The following is a 19,338-nucleotide window of genomic DNA, read 5'->3' on the forward strand; positions in this document are numbered from 1 at the left end:
TAATGAAGAGTCTAACTTGTGTTTTTTCATTTTTTGTCTTGACCTCCCTCTACCCCCAGTTGTCAGTGCTTTCTCTTTCCTCAAATTACCTCATATTTATTACTTATCTGTAACATTGGTATCCCCTAACTGCCTCTCCCCCTATAGATCATAAGGTTTTTGAGAGCAGGCAATACTCATTTTTTCTTTGTCTCTAAAAAAATGCCTAGCGCAGTACCTGATACATAATGAAGAGTTTTAAAATGTTTGTTGAATCAAGTCGAAATACACAGGGTTACTGACAAAGCCTCGGTTAGCAACTCTCACAGATGGTACCAATTTTTATTAATTTTTTGTTAGTTTGTTTTTTTAAAGGTGCCACATATGAGAAAGATAGAAGCTTGAGGAAAAAAAAAATCTCATAATAATCATTAGCCTCTAAGTACTGACTAGATTTAGGAGGAAATATTCCTATTGTGTTTTCATTTTATAGAAATGTTTATTCTTAAATTCCATGTGAATAGCAGCTAACAGTAAAAAATAGAGTCTGTATGGTGTAGTGGATAGCACACTAGCCTTAGAGTCAGTAAAAATTGGGTTCAAATCCTTTTTCTGACACACTCACGTGGCTGTGTAAGCTTTGGCAAGTCATTTAATTTCTCCATTCCAGGAAAAATTCTTTAGTACTCTACATTTAAAAAAAAAACCCACCTATTACTGATCTGTGCTGGTGGATGGAGTTTCTACATCAGGAGATGCAAACATCAAAGAAATCATGTTCTGGATCAAAATAAATATAGTTGTTGAATACCACTAGGGGAAGCAAGATAAACATAAAATAAAACTCCTGTCTTTTGTAGGCAAACACTTCCAAAGTTTTCTGGGCAATCTCTATGGTTCTCAACACATATGTGGTTAATAATAAAACTTGCCTATGCTCCTCCCAAGCTTCTCAACTACTAAGAAAAAGAAGCATAGGACACTTTTAGGAATTTCCATTTTACTCAGTTTCTGTACTAGACTGATGGGTACCATACTGTTGTATCCTTCTGATTTCTCACTTAGAATTTTCATTGTAGTTAGATTGATGCTTTATCAGTCTCCATGCTGTGAGGTTTTTTTTTTTTCCTCTCAAGGTATTCTGGCTATGTATTCCTTAATTCAGTTTAATTTAATTACATTTTTGAAACGACAGCAACAGTTGAAGCTTTAAAGTTGTAGCATTACTAAAACGGTTCTGTATCATAGGTGCATCACAGGCCTCCCATGCTCTAGAATTAGTTTAGTCTCTTCTTTGTTGCGATCTTATATGTTACGTTGTATAAATCATTGTAAACGACTCATTGTATAAATGATCATATCAATCTTTTAACCTCAATTCCTCTGTCTGTTAAGTGATATACTGGCCTACCTCATATGGCTGTTGTGAGGCATAACACATGTACTAACATCTATTCGTCTTTGAGTGCTTGGATAAAAGCTGTTATAAAAATGCAAAGTCTATTATTGTAAACTGCTAGCAATGCAGAGGGTGACTTTCTGTCGCCATATACATTAAGATTTTAATGTACTTTTTATACAGTTATCAACATTTTTATGTAGGATGTTGCTTTGTATATTTTACAAATATATTTATGGTAACAAAGATCCTGGGCTTTGTCTCTTTTGTGATGGATTATATTCACATTCTGGAATTTTAAAAAGCCACGTTATGATATTTCTAGTTCACTGTTTCTGGAAATGAGGGTAAATAATGAAGCACATAATTCCACTTATCTTGTGCTAAAAATAAGTCCAATTCAAGTAATTCTGTTACTTCCTGCCAGTGTGACCTTGGGCAAGTCATTTCACATCGCTGAGCCCATTTCTTAATTTGTAAAATGAGGATGTTGGACTGGAAAGCCTGTGATATTTTCTAGATTTTAATCTGTGATTCTAAAACTACTCTCCCTGTTTCCAAATTCCAATACGCTGCTTCCTTTCCTCTCTTTTTGTGGAGAGGTAATATAATACAGCAGTCACTTCTGGATATTTACAGATAGAGAATGCTATGAACCATTGCTGTAGATAATGAACTCAGTAGTCACCAAGTTCCAAGGGACCCTTCAAAACCTATCTATAACCCTTACTTTAATAGATAAGGCTCCTGAGCCCCAGACAAGGTGACTTGTCTAAAGAGACTCAGTAAGTTGCTGATAAAGTGAGGACTTAGAATTCAGGACTCCTAAACAGCCAGAACTAATGATGGGTAAGATAGATAGCTATCAAGCTACAAAATAGAAAAGACCAAGGACAATTTTAAAGATTATTTTAAATAAACATTTTAAGGGTTAGGAAATTACCACCTCCATGGAATGTAGGTATTTATTTACTGGTAGGTCAAGTTATAAGCATTACAAGTGAAGGTTCAAAATAAAGGCTTTGATAGACAATAATGGACCTTTGCATAGATGCAACTTTGAGGGTAAACAGACTTTATTTTTAAAAAATTCAATCTGTAGAATTCTGCCCAATTCAAAGAAAAAAATAGCACTTTTTCTATTGTAATATTTTTCTGTGTGTGTAAAGCATAAAAGAGCTGCAAAATATGTGTATAGACAAGGGGTCTGTCATCCAGTCTAAAGCACTGCCTTCCTTTAGGGTTGAGACACTCATAGTTTTAATTGATATGCTTGCTGATATGGGTTTGTTCCCTTTATCTTCGTATAACATTTCCAGGAAATTGGACAATAAACCTTCTTTTAAATAGACAATTCTAGATATTAAGGTATATTTTTTAGTAACTTGATTTACTGTAACTGACTGAACATTGCCCAAAGCTTCAATTTCAAAGAAGGAAGGAAAATGAGTATTACTTTTAGGTTACTGGTTTGCCAATGGATATTGCATGTTACCCTGCAATTAAAATAATTTTTTTCCTTTTCTTACTGTAATATAGAGGAATTCCATCCTGCCATTTTCTATATTACACTTACATGAAAGGGGAAGGAAGGGGAGGGGAGGGAAAACAAGGAAAGGGAAGGGAAGGGAAGGGAAATAAAACAAGTTCTCACTATATTCTGAAAGAGGGAATTAGGTAGCTAGTATACATATTTTGAAGTCAGAAGGACATGAATTTGAATCCTACCTCAGATACTTCCTAGCTGTGTGACCCTAGGCAAGCCACTTAAACTCTCTGTGCTTTAGGTCCTTCATTTGCAAAATGGGGCTAATAATAATATTTAACTCACATGGTAGCTGAGGGGATCAATGAGTTAACATATGTAAAATCTGCCAGAGCCATAACTAAAAACTGTTGGAACCCAGGGCAGATTGCCTTGAACCAGTAGTACTAAGTTAGGTAGATGACACAGAATTCCCTTTCCCATAAGATTTAAAATTTATGTTATGAAAATAACACCAAAATAAAGTAATGAAAAAATTCTGTTTGGGACAGGAATACTTAACTACTTTATAATGACTTTGGAGTCCAATCTCAAGAATTGGAAAGGACTTCATTGATTCAGTCTAGTACAAACACAAGAATATAGAGGTCATATATTCTTTCCATTCCACCTGAGAGGGCTAGAGGAGGTTCTCAACCAAGTGCCGAATGGCATTTGGCAGAGGATCGTTACTCATCCTTATGGTGAGAAACATTACTCTTTTTAAAGAATTAATAAGATCAGTTTTATTTGATTCCTTTGATAAAGAGAAAAGAATTTAGATAATCTATAATCTAAATTCATATAAGTGGACATTCTTTTTTATAGAACATATAGAATTTAATTTAAACAGTCTCTTGCTTACCCTGTGTCCCTGGGACCATTAGCCAACCACCTATTGCCCATATTCTGTGTTCTTCACGCACACTCCCTCACCTTTTAGGAAAAAAGTTTAATATTCTCTGGTCCTGAAAGACTATGAGGGAGAAATGCCATTTGTAGGATTCAATTTTGATCATTTGAAAGATCTATGATTCAGTCAGTATAGTTGTCCTTACCTTTCTATATCATAAATTATTTCCCTTCTTTAAGGATTATATTAGGAAAAAATAACTAAAATGAGTAAATATGCCACTAACATTGAAAGAATTGCAATACATTTAAAAAACATCCTCTTCTATACATTGTAGACGATATATGGTAGTCTTAGATTTCCAGGGCTACTGTGGTCCTTGCCCAAATTTTAAGACCCTGGGAGACTTTAGAGCAGGTGTGTGTGTATGTGTCTGTGTGTGTGTGTGTGTGTGTGTGTGTGTATGCATGTTTAACAACTGGATCTCAGAAGGGGGTTATGTATGCTATGAATGACACACTTTTGAGTTTTATGTACATTATTAACATTTTCTTTATCATTTTCATCAATCTAAAAAATCAGCCGAACAATAAACCAAGCCCTGATTTGTAGCATTCACCAATTTCAGAGGTACACATGTGAACATTGAACATTTTACAATCTTATCCTGAAAACTGCTCAATCTGGCTCCAGCACACTCCTGTCCTAAGATCTATATCACTCCAGAACTAAACTAGCCATTTCTCCAACAAATATCTGTTAGTTCTATTCATCAGTAGTCTCAAAGTGACTCTGGAAGACACAAACAACAAATTCTCATTCATTAATCTTCAGATACTAGTATTTGAATTTATTCTTCACCGTATAGTGGTACATTAAAATAGAAATGTGTCTTTGGAAACTTTGTATGTAAGGAAGTTTCATTCATACTTGGACTGACTCCAGACTAAATAGAATGACAGAAGGCCATGACTCTGAATTAAGTAGTATTGAAACTAGTTCCAAGCCCTTTCCCACTCTTAAAATTAATGACAACCTTTAGGAAGGAAGGAAAATATCACAGATTAAAGTACAATTCATTGAGAAGCAGTCACAAATTTGCCACCAAGTAGAAGGTCCTTGAGTAAGTTTTTTATTGTTGTCCAGTTATGCCTGTTTGTGACTCTGTGGACCATCTTATCTATGAAGCTTTCTTGGCAGATACTGACATGGTTTGCCACTTACTTCTTGAATGGATTAAGGTAAACAGAGGTAAAGTGAGTTACCCAGGGTCAGATTTGATCTCAAGTCTTCATTCAGCATTCTACCTACTGAGCCATCATATGCCTCAGTAACTTGAGCAAGTCATACACCTAATTTCTGTGGGCTTTTGTTTTTTCAGCTGTTAGATGAAAAAGGTGGGCAACCACAAGGTCCTTCCTCTAGGTCCAGCTACCATTACTCTAACCTCTTGGCTCCTCTCTTCAGGGCCATGAACATTGCCTCTTAGATCCTTCTTCTCTCTGTTGACATGTAGCCCAGCCCTGGGTGTGGCATCATCTCCCTAGTTGTGGTTACACATCTTCCCGGAGCAGAAAGAAGGGGAGATCCAGACTGGGGAGGTATGGGATTGGTTGGGGGGTGGGGAGGCATCCTGGAAAAACCACCCAAGAAGAGTAGAGACAAAGTGGCCTTCAAGCCTGATGAGGATGCCCTGACTGGAGAAAATGAAGTTTTGGTGGAGCTGTAAGCCGTAGGTGTCATACAGGGGCACCGTGACCTCTGTAAATTCCTGAAAGATGGGAAAGGCAGCTGATCAAGAGACTAAAGAGACAACCTGACCCTCCTGAAACCAAGACTGGGCCAGTATCTGTATGGGAGAATCTTCTTGAAACATGTCTGGGGCTCTCTTCCCCCTTCCTGGGGCCCCTTGTATCTGTGGCCCTTGTACTAGTTCTAGACGTGAAATCATATGCAAATAATAAAGTACCTTATCTGTACTGGGTGGGGGCAGAGAGGAGATGCAAACAAACAAGATGAAAAGAATATGAATTAGATGAGCTCCAAGGTCCTAATAACCAAAAACTACCAACCTGTTAAGAGGGACTTCTGTTAAAATTTAAAGGCAAGACTTTATTTTGAGGACATCTGGGTGGCTCATTGGATTAAGAGCCAGGCCTAAAGATGGGAGGTCCTAGATTCAAATCTGGTCTCAGACACTTCCCAGCTGTGTGACCCTGGGCAAGTCACTTAACCCTCATTGCCTAGCCCTTACCACTCTTCTGTCTTGGAACCAATACATAGTACCAATACATTGGTTCCAAGGCAGAAGGTAAGGGTTTAAAACAAAATTGAAGACAGTAAAGGATATGTTGTAATAGAGAGACTTCTCTCTAGGATATGGAACAACCTAAATTCAGGCATTATTGAAAGCTGTGAAAAACTGAAGAGAGAAATCATAAAAAAGAAAAAAAAAACAGGCTAGGACAGAAGACACAGAAGAGAGAGGTGAGAATATAGAGGTTGGGTAGAATCTGCTGGTGAAAACCTTTGAAATCATTGTCTAAATTTTGTAGGACAGGTAGGTAGTTCAGAGGATAAAGTGCTGGGCCTGAAATCAGGAAGACATGAGTTCAAATCTAGCTTTGGATACTTACTAGCTATGACCTTTAACCCTGCTTGCTTTAGTTTTCTCATATGGAAAATGAGCTACAAAAAGAAATGGCAAATGACTCCAGTAAACTTGGCCAAGAAAAACCTAAAGGGATAAAGAGTCAGACATGTCTGAACAACAACAACAAATATTTGTAGTAATCAAAATACTTTTAGTTTCCCATCCATTCATCTTTTTAAGCTTGATATCAAATGAATTTTTAGACAAAAAAGATAGAAAAATTTCACTGCCAAAAATGAAATGAAGATGGAACAAAGATACAAACTCTTGTAACATTCCATTTTGCTATGAATTTTGCCTTTCTCAAAGATTCACTGACTCAGAAGAGACAATACCGCCTCCTGATTCACAAATGCATCACTTCCCAAAACTGAGAAAGGTGTTCTTGGTATCCTGAAATCACAATTGTTTTGTAACATTTCTAATTAACCAGAACCAGGAAATTTTTACTTCCTTACAGAAAGTTTTATCTTACACGTCTTCATTTCAAACAACACTGTTGGTTAAAGTTGCCTATTCCTGACTTGTTAAACTAGTTTTAGGTTAAATCCCTCTGTACCCTTACTTTAGTCAGTGTGCAAGCCTCATATACTGCATAGGACGTCACTCACTTGCCTGGGAATCCAAAAGCAGCACAAAAGTGGAGGAGACCAGGTCATTCTCGGCAGGGCAAAATGTACCAGTAAGTTTTGTTTGTTTTCTTTTTTGACAGATAAGTTTGCAGGCACTTACAGGTTGCCAAATGTAAAGTTTTTAGGCTTATAGACAGCTAGGTTTTTCCTACCTTTCTTTTGGGAAAATTCTGACAGTTTCCTGTTATATATTTAACATTAAGGAAAATAAATGGTGCTTAAGATATGAAATTTACAGGTACGAAAAAAATAATGCAGAGCAATGTCTGTGTGAGAAAAAGGCATAGACTGTAGGAGAAGACAAAGAAATAATAAAATAGACAGAGAAAAGGACAGAGAGTTATTAAGAAAAAGAATATGTATTTTTAGCAAGGAGGAGAAGTTTCTTATTCTTTCATATGGTAGAAGTTAAGTAAGGCTTTGGGTTGAGTTTTCTTTTAGTCCAGGAAAAAGTCTTACTAAAGAGAGGAGGGCCCAGTGACTTTAAAATAATAAAATACCAGCCTGAATATTAATTCAGTGAAACTTCTTAAAAGAACTGTTGCCATAATAAATCACGTGCATTTATAATTGCACATACCAAACAAAAGTAACATTCCATTATACAGTCTTCTTTATCAGAAGTAAAATGAGAAAAAATGAAAAAATAGGAAGGTCATATTTGATTCATAAAAATTTATATTTTCATGATTTCATAATAATTTTACTGGAAATTACAACAATTTTTTTGATTCCCAATTTTGCCCTGTTCGTTGTTTTGACCAGAATAAGGACCCGGGTTTTCACATCATCTTGATTGTGTTGCTTCACTCACAATTAATCTGGAAAAGCTGGATTTTTAAAATTTTATTTAAGTATCTTTAAGGTTCTCATACATAATCATCCTCTGTCTCTTTGCCAGTTAATGTTTGACCCAATGTCTCTCTTCAACCATTATCCTACCTTAATATTCCCGCCTCTAGGTTCCAAAACACAAATATCCTCTCTAGCTTCTTTTACAATTCTAAATTTAAATTTTTAATATGCCAGATCTAACAGTAATTACAGAACTAAATTTGTTGTAATTTTAAAATATAATATATGTATGCAAAAATTAATCAAGTTTCTTTAATAAATTAAAAGTGAAGAATAATTTTTGGAAGACATTTGGGGATTAAAATATACTTTATATGTATTTAAAATCACAATGGAAACATCTGATTTTATCAAATAAAAAAATAACTTTTAAAAAGTATATTTTAGCTCCACATTATAAAAATTTAAATGTGAAAGATATCTAGGAGAAAGAGAAGGATCCAGAGAGAGAGAGAAGCATCAAAGTCACAGAAAATGGGGACAGAATGAAGAAGGAAAAGAGATTGAAAGATTAGAAAATGCCAATATCTACTATGCAATAAGTCATTAAATATTATACTCAACCTTCTGCTTCCCTCTGTCTGCCTTGTTCTCATTTCCCATTTACACTTCAATACATAAAAATGATCCATTATTTCATCAGTGTGAATAATACTCCCTCTACTGATACATATTGAAAAATCTCCATGACTCAGGAAATTGTTTCATGATTTGCTGCATCCAAAAACCTTCATCACCTGATGGCCAACTGCTCCAGATTTAGGCTGCATCTTGTGCACAGTCAATTGCTAGACCTATTTTGAAGACTTTTTAGCTTGACTCTGATGGATAAAGTAAATGACCTACTGTTAAACTTTACTGAACCACATAAACTTCCCTAACTAGCATTCTCTGAGAATGTACCCAGAGGACCTTAATTCACCCCAAACCCCAAAGTCTTTAGTCATATCTAACCTCATTGAATTCCACCTCAAGGCAGAGACTCCTTAGCTTCTTGATGCTTGAGCTTTCTTGGTTTCTTGGGTTCAGGGGAGGACTTCATTCAATCCAAAATTATCTCATTTCCTTCTTTTGCTGCTTCTATGCTACCTAATATCCATTCCTCTTACCCCCTTCTTAACTCCCGTCTTCCACATACTCTAAACCACAAGAGTACATCTTCTAAGGTTTATTCATGAAAGAAAAGAGAATAAACATGTAAGGGCTGTATACTGTGTTGCCTTCGAAAGTTACATATATATGCATGAGTCTGTCTAGAAATCTATAGGACCTAAATGTGTGTAGTAGGCAGTTGGTGACATTGGATTACACTTCAGGAGAGAGACTATGGATGATATATAGATCTGTCAGTAACCTGCATAGAGATAATAATTTTATTCTTAGGGAAATGAATGAGGTCATCGGGTGAGAAAATACAGAGAAAGAAGAGAAGACCTGGCTAGGATAGAGCCCTGGAGTACATTTAGGGATGGCGATCTAGCAAAGGAGATTGAGAAGGGATAAATGAGATAGGTAGTCTCAATAGAATAGCATCACAAAAACTCAAAGGGGAGAGAGTGTCCAGAAGATAGGATACCACTTAATGTTGATAGGTCAAGAAGGATGTGAATGAAAAAAAAAAAAAAGACACTCTACTACAGTTAGCACACTGGTCACCTTGGAGAGGCCAGATTCAAGTGGGTAATATGGGGAGATATCAGACTGCAAGAAATTGAGAAGAGAGTGGAAGGGAAGTGATAGTTTAGGCAGCCTATTCTAAGGAATTTGGTTGTAAAAGAGAGGAGAAATGTGTGCTAATAGCTCAAGAAGATTGTGAGATTGTGATGATTTGCTAAGAATGAAGGAGAGTTGGGTATTTTTGTAGGAATTGAGGAATAAACTAGTAGATTAGGAGAAAGTGGAGATTAGAGAGAAAAAGGGAATGAGTATGGGGACAATATGCTTGGGGAGATGGGAGAGAATACAATTAAGAGTAAAAGTAGAGATGCTGACCTTTTTGAAAACAAAGGCCACCTCTTCATTAGAAAGTGTAATAAAGATGAAGAGAAGAGAGAATGATAACAGATTTTGAAACATAGAGTAGAAGGAAGAGGGAATTGGTCTCCATTTTCTTCATAAAATTAGGGGAGGTCTTCTGCTGAAGATTGCTATAGGACAGTTATGGCAAACCTTTTACAGACAGAATGCTGTGTCCCTTCCCCCATGAGTGCTGGGTGCACCCTGCCCCGCTTACCTCACACAGGGGAGCAAGAAAGTGCTCCCATTGGGCTGTTTGGTAGAGGTGCAGGTGAAGTGAAGAAGAGGAATGGCCTGAGCACTCTACTCCCATCCAGCTCTGCTACCTGTGAGCCTCCCACCTTATCTCCTGTGTGCTCCCATTGGGCTACTGGGCAGAGGAGCTGGTGATGTGAAAAAATGTCATCAGGCACGGGGAGAAGGGGAAGGGAGCAACTCCACAGGAGTCCCTCTGCCTTTCTAGTAACAAACTAGGTAGGGGGTAGGGCAGTTTTGGGCCCACTGAGAGTGTTCTGCATACCATCTTTGGCACCTGTGCCATAGGTTCACCATCATTGCTTTAGGAATACTGTGAGGGAACTGAGAAGTCTTTCTTACCTTGGCACCTTCTTACCTTTCCAGTATTTTAGTTTTAAATCATTTTACTGCCTTTTATATACTCTGCGGTGGCGGAATCCTCCTTGCTTCTCCTTACACACAACACTTAATCTTCTGATTCCGAGCACTTCGTTGGCCATCTCCTATGCATATAACGTTCCCCCTCCTCATGTCCACCTTCAAATTTAAGCTAAATTCCTACCTTCTGCAAGAAGTAATTCCCAATCCTCCTTAAGCTCAATGCATTCCCTCTGAAACAACAATCATGAGATTCTGCATTTGTCTTGTCTGTGCACAGTCAATGTTGTTACTCCCAATTAGTCTATGAGCTCTTTGGAACAAAAGATTTTTTTTGTCTTATTTTGTATTGCTGACATTTAGCACAGGACCTTGATAAATGCTACTTGATTTGACAAATATCAATACATTATTATCGATTTATAAATCAAGGCACACCTGCCTTAGTAGTTAATGAATTATTTCTCAAATTTATTTAAGAGAAGTGGTATGGCATAATGAAAAGAATACTAGATTGACAATCAGAAGCCCCAAATTCACACTCTGACTCTCATTCACTAGCTGTTTGACCCTAGGCCAGTGTTGGCAAACCTATGGCTCGTGTGCCAGAGGGGGATGCTCTCCTTCCCCTCTCTACTAAGCCTAAGGACATTTTTCACATGACTTGCCCCTCTGCCCAGCGGCCCAATGGGAGTGATTCCTCCACTGTCTAGGGTAAGGGGGCAGTTCACATGCCGTGTGAGGGTTGCAGTTTAGGCACTCAGTCTCTAAAAGGTTCACTATCACTACCCTAGGCAAATCACTTAATCTCTAAAAGGTTTTTTACCTTCAAATGGGAAGTATAATACATACAATATCTATCATATGAAGCTGTTACAAGCTAAACAATTAGTAATCTTATGTAAAACATTAAACCAGTTTTTAGGGCTTCAATATTCATATGCACCATTAAAAAGAAAATTTGAAATCTTTTTAAAGTTGCAAGGATCAGATTATGGTTCTCCTGGAAAGTAGTAGAATATTCAGTCAGTTGCCTTTGGGGTAGACTACACATGTATATACTACTTGGTAGTCTAATTACATGGTAATTCATCTTCACTTCCAAAAAGGGGGCTAAGAATACATACTTTTTTGGTTCATAAAACAAAAAAGGAGACACTGAGCACTAATTTGAGTTGTGTCACACCCTCCCAGGCTGCCAAGGAAGGAAATACAGTATTAGAATGGTCTACATATAAGAGAAAAGCAGGGTTTTCCTTTAAAATATCCTAATAACTGCCTCAGTTTCCTACTTCCATTTTCTAACTGAAGTTTGGCAAGTTGTTCAAGGCTGAAACTAGAAACTTAGCTTCAATTCAGCATAGAGCTAGAGGATGAGTCTTGGATCTGGAATCAGAGGACTGGTTCAATTTTCAACCTATGGCACTAATTATCTGTGTTACTTCAGAGAATTAATCTGACCTCTATGAGTTTTAGTTTTTTCTTCTGTAATAATGATGAAGTTGTACTAGATTATTTCTATTGTTCTTTTTAGATCTAAATTCTATTAACCCTGTAACTCAAAGCATAACAGATTCTCCAAGTTGTTAGGGACCTCTGAGGTGATCTAATTCAACTATCCCCATACAAGAACATTCCTTACTCCATTCCTGGAAAATGATTATCCATTCTCAAATTGAAAACCTCCAATGGTGGGAAAGCCATTACCTCCAAAGACTGAACCATTTCACTTCTATAGAGCTCTGAGTATTAGGTATTTTCTCTTATATTGAGTCCTTCAATTTCTATCCATTCTGTGTTCTGGGGCCAAATAGAATAAGATGAATCGCTCTTCCACATGATTTCCTTTTGAATTCTTGAAATCAGCTGTCATATTCCCACCATACCTCCATGTCACTGTCTTCTCTCCTCTAGGTTAAACATCACCAGTTCCTTCAACTGTCCTTCATATGACATAAAGTATAATTTTTCACCAACCTAGCTTCCTCCTCAGATATGTTTCATATTGTCAATATACTTCATAAAGTGGGACATCCATTAAAGACAAACATTCAGGCCAAGACAGTACAGAAGTACTATAATCTCCCTCACTTTGGATATCCACTACATCTCTCTATGTACAACATAAAAATCACATTACTTTTTTTTTGTTCCTTGTCATGTCACCCAATCAATTTACATTAAACATAAGGTCTACTAAAAAATTCAGATTTTTTATCCTTGCATTTTTTAAGTCATATCTCTTCTACATTATGCTTCTAGATTTGATTTTTAAAATTCAAATAAATACAAGGCACTACATTCATTTTTATTAAATTTCATATTATTCAATTTGAGTCATTCCTTTCTGATGAATTTTTTTATTATGAACCTATCATGTGACACTTAAGAAAAAAAGTATATATTTTTCCACTTTCATCCCAATGATTACATTAATGTCCTATTTCCTCCCTTTTTAAAAGTAGAACTGTTCAGCTAAACTAGATGATTCCTCTTAGTTTTATGTGTGGCCTATCATCTATGCTATTATTTAAGTTTGATTAGAAGTAAAGTTAAGGTAGGAGGAAGCACATATTTCTGGGAAATTCTATTCGATTCCTATTTTCAAGATAATATTAATCCATTAATGACTGCTTTTTGGTTCAAATCATTTAATCAGCTCCAAGGTCATGAAGCCATTACATCATAGAATACTTGTTTCTCCATCCAAAAGAATGCCATTAAGGACTTTGACAATTTCTTTACTGAAATGTCTAGGGAGGGAAAGAAGCAACATTTATTAAGGACCTACTATGTGCCAGGCACTGTATGTACCTAGCAACCTAGTACTAAAAATATCTCATTTGCATTTTGCTATAATCCCAAAAGGTAGGTTCTATTACTATTCCCATTTTATAGTTGAGGAATCTGAGGTACACAAAATAGTTTGTTCAGGGACTTGCAGCTAGAAAGCATTTGAGGCCATATTTAGACTCAGGTCTTCTTGACACTAGGCCTGGCTATCTCTCCACTTTGCCTTTGAGTATTCTGCCACCTTGCTGCCTCGATGGCATTTCCCTAATCTACCAGATTAGCAATGCTGTCAGAAAAGAAAAGGAGATGAAATTGTCATATGCTAGCTCTTCATGATTATTACTTTTTTGTGTAAGGGTTCACAGACCATTTTAGTCTGAAACTCTTATTATTAACTGACATTCCCTCTCTATCACACACTAAGCAATAATCTATTAATTTATCAGCAATAAATGAATCAATAATTTTTTTTTCTTAAATTTCACCAGATGGCACTGTGCTGGAGTCCTAGGAGTTCATATTCTGTCAAGTTTGTTGTTGTTTTGTTGATTAATCACGTTTAGCTCTTTGTAGTACCATATTTCCACATCCATTATACTGTGAAAGAAGACACACATAATTTACACTAGAGAAAAACTCATGGATGAAACATAATGAAGAATGGCACTCTCCAGTCTCCATTGAGACTCTATCAGTTCCTCATGTGGTGATGGATAGTCTTTTTCCTCATGAGTTCCTTGGAGCTGTCCTGGATCCTTGTATTGCCGATAATAGTTAATTCGTTCGCAGTTGAACATTGTATTTCATTGCTGTTACTGAGTACAATGGCTCCTGGTTCTGCTCACTTCTCTTTGTATTACTTCATATAAATTTTTTCCAGGTTTGTCATATGATCATCCCGTTCCTTATTTCTTAAAACATAATAGTATTCCATTACAATCACATACCACAATTTACTTACCCATTCCCCAACTGATAGACATCCCTTCAGCTTTCAGTTTTTAGCCACCACAAAAAAAGAGCTGCTTGCTAAAATATTTTTTGTACAAGTAGATCCTCTTCCCTTATCCCTGATCTCTTTGGGATTCAGAGCTCGTGATAATATTGCTGGGCCAAATGCACGGTTCTATTGTCCATTGGGCATGGTTCCAAATTGCTCTCTGGTTATATTTATGACTTTTTGTAGTAGCAAAGAATTGACAGTGGGGTGCTCATAAATTGGCAGAATGGGAGAAGAAATTTTGTTACACAAATGCAATGGTATATTAATATATCTTAAGAAATGATGAGAGACAATTTCAGAGAAATCTAGGAAGACTTGAATGGTGTGTAATCAGGATGACAATTTATATAATGCTAACAACATACAGACAACTGTGAAAGACTTAAGAACTCTGATCAATGAAAATGACCACCTGCAACAGCAGAGATGTGATGATGAAGCATAGAGCCCACTTTCTGACAGAGGTGATGAACTCAAGAAGTACAATGAGACACACTTCTTTGTATATGACCAATGATAAATTTTTTTTTGTCTGGGTATGGATATTTGTTAGAAGAGTTGCCCTCTGTTTGTTTTGTTTTTATGTTTTTAATGGAGCTGGAGATGGGAAGAGAAACTAAGGTTCAGGAGAAGAAGGCAAATATTTTCTGACAAAAACAATCTATTGATTTATTTTATTTGTTTTACTTCCTTATTATGAAGGAAGGTTTTATGGATGGGAGAATGGTGAGAGTGACATATGTTTTAGGAAGTGACATTAATTTCTATTTTTTAATTAAAGACAGCAATAAAATATTTAAAAGAAAAAATAAGGGACAAATACTGTGAACTAAAAAAACTTCAAGCAAAATCTTTTGGCTCAAAATAAATTTAGGAATTTAGCATCCCTGTCCTATTCTCTTCTTGTTTGTTTTACATGGGAATCATTTTCACAAATTATTATCTACTTTTATCAGATTTGGACATGAGTAAAAGCTGTGTGAAACTTCACCAAAACCAAATAGCTTTTTCCTGTTTTGAATACGAAATTAATATATTTCTATTCTTTCTTCCTTTCCAATTAAATACTTATGAGCACAACTTTAAGAAGCATTGTCCTTAACACTAGTGATTCAGGGATGTAGTAGATTCCCAGTTATTGAAAATCCTCAAAAAAAATTCTTGGTGACTACATATTGACTTTTGTAGAGAGAATTCCTGCTCAGGAATATACTTCAAGGTACATTACAACTTTGAGAATCTGGAACCAGTAACTTTTGGCAAAAAGGTTCAATTTAACCTTTTTGGTTTTCCTAACTGATATGACATGTAAAAAGATAAGACCAGAAATAGACTTGAAAATAACTAAAAAGAAAGAATTCTGCTATAAGAGATAATCAGAAACGTAATAGTATTCCAGAGTCCAGGAGAAACTTGGATTAAAGAAAGAAATCTTCAACATTAATAATAACATCATGAATAAGTCATAATATCTCTGACCCTCAGAATGATAATAACTGTAGTATTTATCTCACAATCTGTGTACATAAAAGCACTTTGCAAATATTTGAGTGTGAAATAAATGTATTATTATAAAACAAGAATGCTTACAAGATCCTAGTGCATCATTCTTTACCAGATCCCTTCTTGGATGAGTTTCAAGCTAAGCTCATCTTAAACCAAATTCAAAGTTATTACAGCTTTATTCTAAATAGTCTCTAGTATAGAAATAAAAAAATGGCTGGGGGAAGATTAGTGCATAATTGGCTGCCTCACAGCTGATAACTAGTCTCAAAGGGGAATATTTAAATCAATCTGAAATTTTTGGCAGGAAAATTCACTTGGGATAAATTATAGATTTTTTAAAAATAGGACTAAAATATTTCACTTTGGTTTGGAGATGACCCTGGGAGGGTTATTCTGCTAAAGAGTAAGCTCTGGGAGGTTTTAAGTATAGCCTAATGGGTAAGTTTGTGAATCAGCTGAGGACAAGTCTAGATAAATTTAAAAAGGTTTGCTATCAGATTGACCACAGGGTGATGAATTATTTTGGCCACATCCATTCTCAAAACTCATCTACTAAGGCCTAGAGGTTGTTGAAACTAAGTTAATTGGGAGGGTACCCACACCTGCAAAATCACATATCTGTAAGAGATTGGAGTTAGGAATTAAATATTATCTTGATGATGCCATAAGAAGGTAATGAAGGGGGGGGGGCGGAATAAAACTGATGATTGAAGGGAATAAGACCAAAATAATTTCAAAAACTGATCAAAATTTCTTTAGATCTATATATGTCTGAATTCTATCTTCAAAATTAAGTGCACTTATGACACATAAAAATATTTGTTAAATCTAGATAATGTGTGATAGTTGCAATATCATCCTGGAAAAAGGAAAGAAGCAAATGTTTAAGACTAGGGATTGAAACTTTAAAAGGTATTATTTTCTAATTTAATTCTATTTAATTTAATAATTTTTAAAAGTATACTTTATCCCCATAATCACTTAAAATTTGTGACAAAGAGGGGGGGAAGAAGAAAAAAATTGAGCAGTGACAGAATAATGACAAAGGGAGAACAGAAGAAACAGAAAAAGATTGACAAATAAAATAGAGAGGTATAGAAAAAGAAAGAATGATTCAAAGAGAGAAAAAAAAAAGGAAGGAGAAACAAAGAGAATGGAGAGGGGAGTTCAGAGTATGATGTATAAAGGTATAAATCTATATAAGTACATGTGTATGAAGAGCTCATACACAAATTTGTTGGAGGTTCACATTGTTTTAGAAACATAAATATGTAAAATATTCAAATACCAGCTCTATACGATAAAGATCAACATGAAATTGTTTGTGTTACATCTGAGTGGTCACTTGAGGAATGGATATTATAGTGTTATAATATCCTTTGAAATCCAGATTCCTTCTCTCTCTAAGCTCAGTAGAGAACTTCATGAAGAGAGAAACAACTTGTTGAATTGCAATTTCAAATTTAATATTTTATTTTTAGTTTTTAATTTTGTACTTTCATAAAATTCTGAAGTTTTTTTAGTGTATTATTTAGATTTTGGACATTTCTTTTGAATGCTTAGAGGTATCAGTTTATTAACTACTTTAAAAATCCCTCTAACATCTAAATATGGAAAACACTTTTATTTGTTCCTTGAAAGATTTTCAATTTGGAGGTCAAATTTGGAGACATTATTTTAACAGCTCTAAGTATTTTTTCAAATGAAATTTATTGTTTTTCTTTTTTAAAAAATATATAGCAAAAAAATAACTAAAATCACTTGAACATTTCAATTTTTTATTAATAGTTGAATTTTATATGCAATGGAAATGGGAAAGCCACAGCAGCCAAACAAGTTTTAAGTTAGCACATATATGAGAAGGAGAGTGGGAAGCCGGGATTTAGAGTCCTAGGAAGCAAATTCTAATTTTACAAAGTTACGCCAACATCAGGCATATTCTATGTGCCAAGTAGTATGCTAAATCCCTGTAGAGTAGACAAAGAAAGACAAAAACAATCTTTACTTGAAGGAGATCACAGTATAATGGGGAAGTCAAAATTAAAAAACTGATTTGTAAATGAGATTCATACATACCCAATATATACTTGTTTGTGATAAAGTGGATATAATCTTGGAAGGAAGGCACTAGCCTTAAGGAGAGTATAGGAAAGTTTTCTTAAATAAGGTTAGACTTTAGCTTGAAGGAAATCAGGGAGATCAGGAAATGGAAATGAGGAATGAGGGAGTTCCAGGCATGGAGGACAGCTGGTATAGTTTTAACTGGAACACAAAGAAAAAAACAGAAGGTAGCAAAAAATATATATCTTCCACCAAGGAGTAATTATTTTGTCTTCTCTGTTTTCAAAGCTCTATCACCTTCAATGCTGAAATGAACCCTGAAAATGAAATGTTGAGTAGGAGATAAAGTGACATAAAATGAGAGCCATATGTGAAAAAGAATTGATACTATAATAAAAGAAGCACAGAAACCAGTGCAAAGAGCATAATCATTCATTCACCTGCTCAAAAGTGAGTTCAGGTAAAACCTAACTCAATGGAATTTTTTAAATGGTGAGAATTCATTTCAACAAAGATTTATTAAGCATTTGTTAATTTTACATAACTCTATTAGGTTCTTTTGGATACAAGGGGGAAAGACTGCTCTGTGACTACATAAGGAATTAACTAAATGAATATTAATTGAGTACCTATTATGCACAAAGTACAATGCTAGGTATTGAGGAGAAACTGAAAACATGACACCCCTCCTTTAGGAAAAATAAAAAGTATATTAGAATAATATTGGGAAAATTCTTAGCAGGTTAGAAGAAAATTTTGTTGGTTTTTTTCCAGAAGACTTAAAATAAAATCTCAAAAATGGAAAACAGTAAGAATAAATAAGACATATAACATTTGTATTAAAATTAGAAGTGCTACAGAACAGAATGAACACATCATATAGGATCAGGAGTTGTTGGGGGTTTTTCTGCCACTCATTAGGTATGTGAGTTAGGAGACTCACCTAATCACTTTGGATTTCCTTTTTTTCCACTTTAAAATGGATGGTTGGACGAGCAGACCTTGAAGTTGACTTGAAAATTTAAAATTATATTATTCTAATTAAGATTTCAAACATTTATCTAGTTGTATCAATTGTAATTCTTGGGTTTCTGTTTATTTGCTCTTTAACTGAAGAACCCAAGAAGGATTCATTGGCCAGACTATGTACAAAGATCTTGTATTCATGGGATTCCAGAAGCAATTATAGAGCAGATTAAGAAAAAAATCCATTCCAATTTCCTAGTGAGAGAGGAGGAGGGAATAAATCCTTCTCAATTACGCTGACTTTAATGGAATGGTGTCACTGCCTGTCCTGAGGAAGACTAACATTTCCTTTATTGATTTTCTATTTAAAAAAAAGTAAGTTCTCCAATAGCAGTCTGAGGATGCAAATCATTAACCTTTACAACAGAAATTATTCTACTTGGAAAGTGCCCACTTCACTCAGTTCTCTTGCTTTGTAGAAG

The 19,338-nt window shown here is 35.3% G+C and overlaps 1 protein-coding gene across 1 annotated transcript in view; it reads left to right on the forward strand.

Moving 5' to 3' along the window:
* The first annotated feature begins 4,904 nt into the window (after positions 1 to 4,904).
* LOC123252381 (transmembrane protease serine 11G-like) overlaps positions 4,905 to 19,338 on the forward strand; it is a 47,505-nt gene continuing 33,071 nt past the window's right edge. Inside the window, exons 1-2 of the mRNA XM_044681718.1 lie at positions 4,905 to 4,997; positions 5,273 to 5,481. Coding sequence (XP_044537653.1) covers positions 4,905 to 4,997; positions 5,273 to 5,481 — 302 coding nt within the window. The remainder of the gene's footprint in view (positions 4,998 to 5,272; positions 5,482 to 19,338) is intronic.

The sequence above is a fragment of the Gracilinanus agilis genome, chromosome 6, assembly GCF_016433145.1.
Source record: "Gracilinanus agilis isolate LMUSP501 chromosome 6, AgileGrace, whole genome shotgun sequence".
Taxonomy (NCBI): domain Eukaryota; kingdom Metazoa; phylum Chordata; class Mammalia; order Didelphimorphia; family Didelphidae; genus Gracilinanus; species Gracilinanus agilis.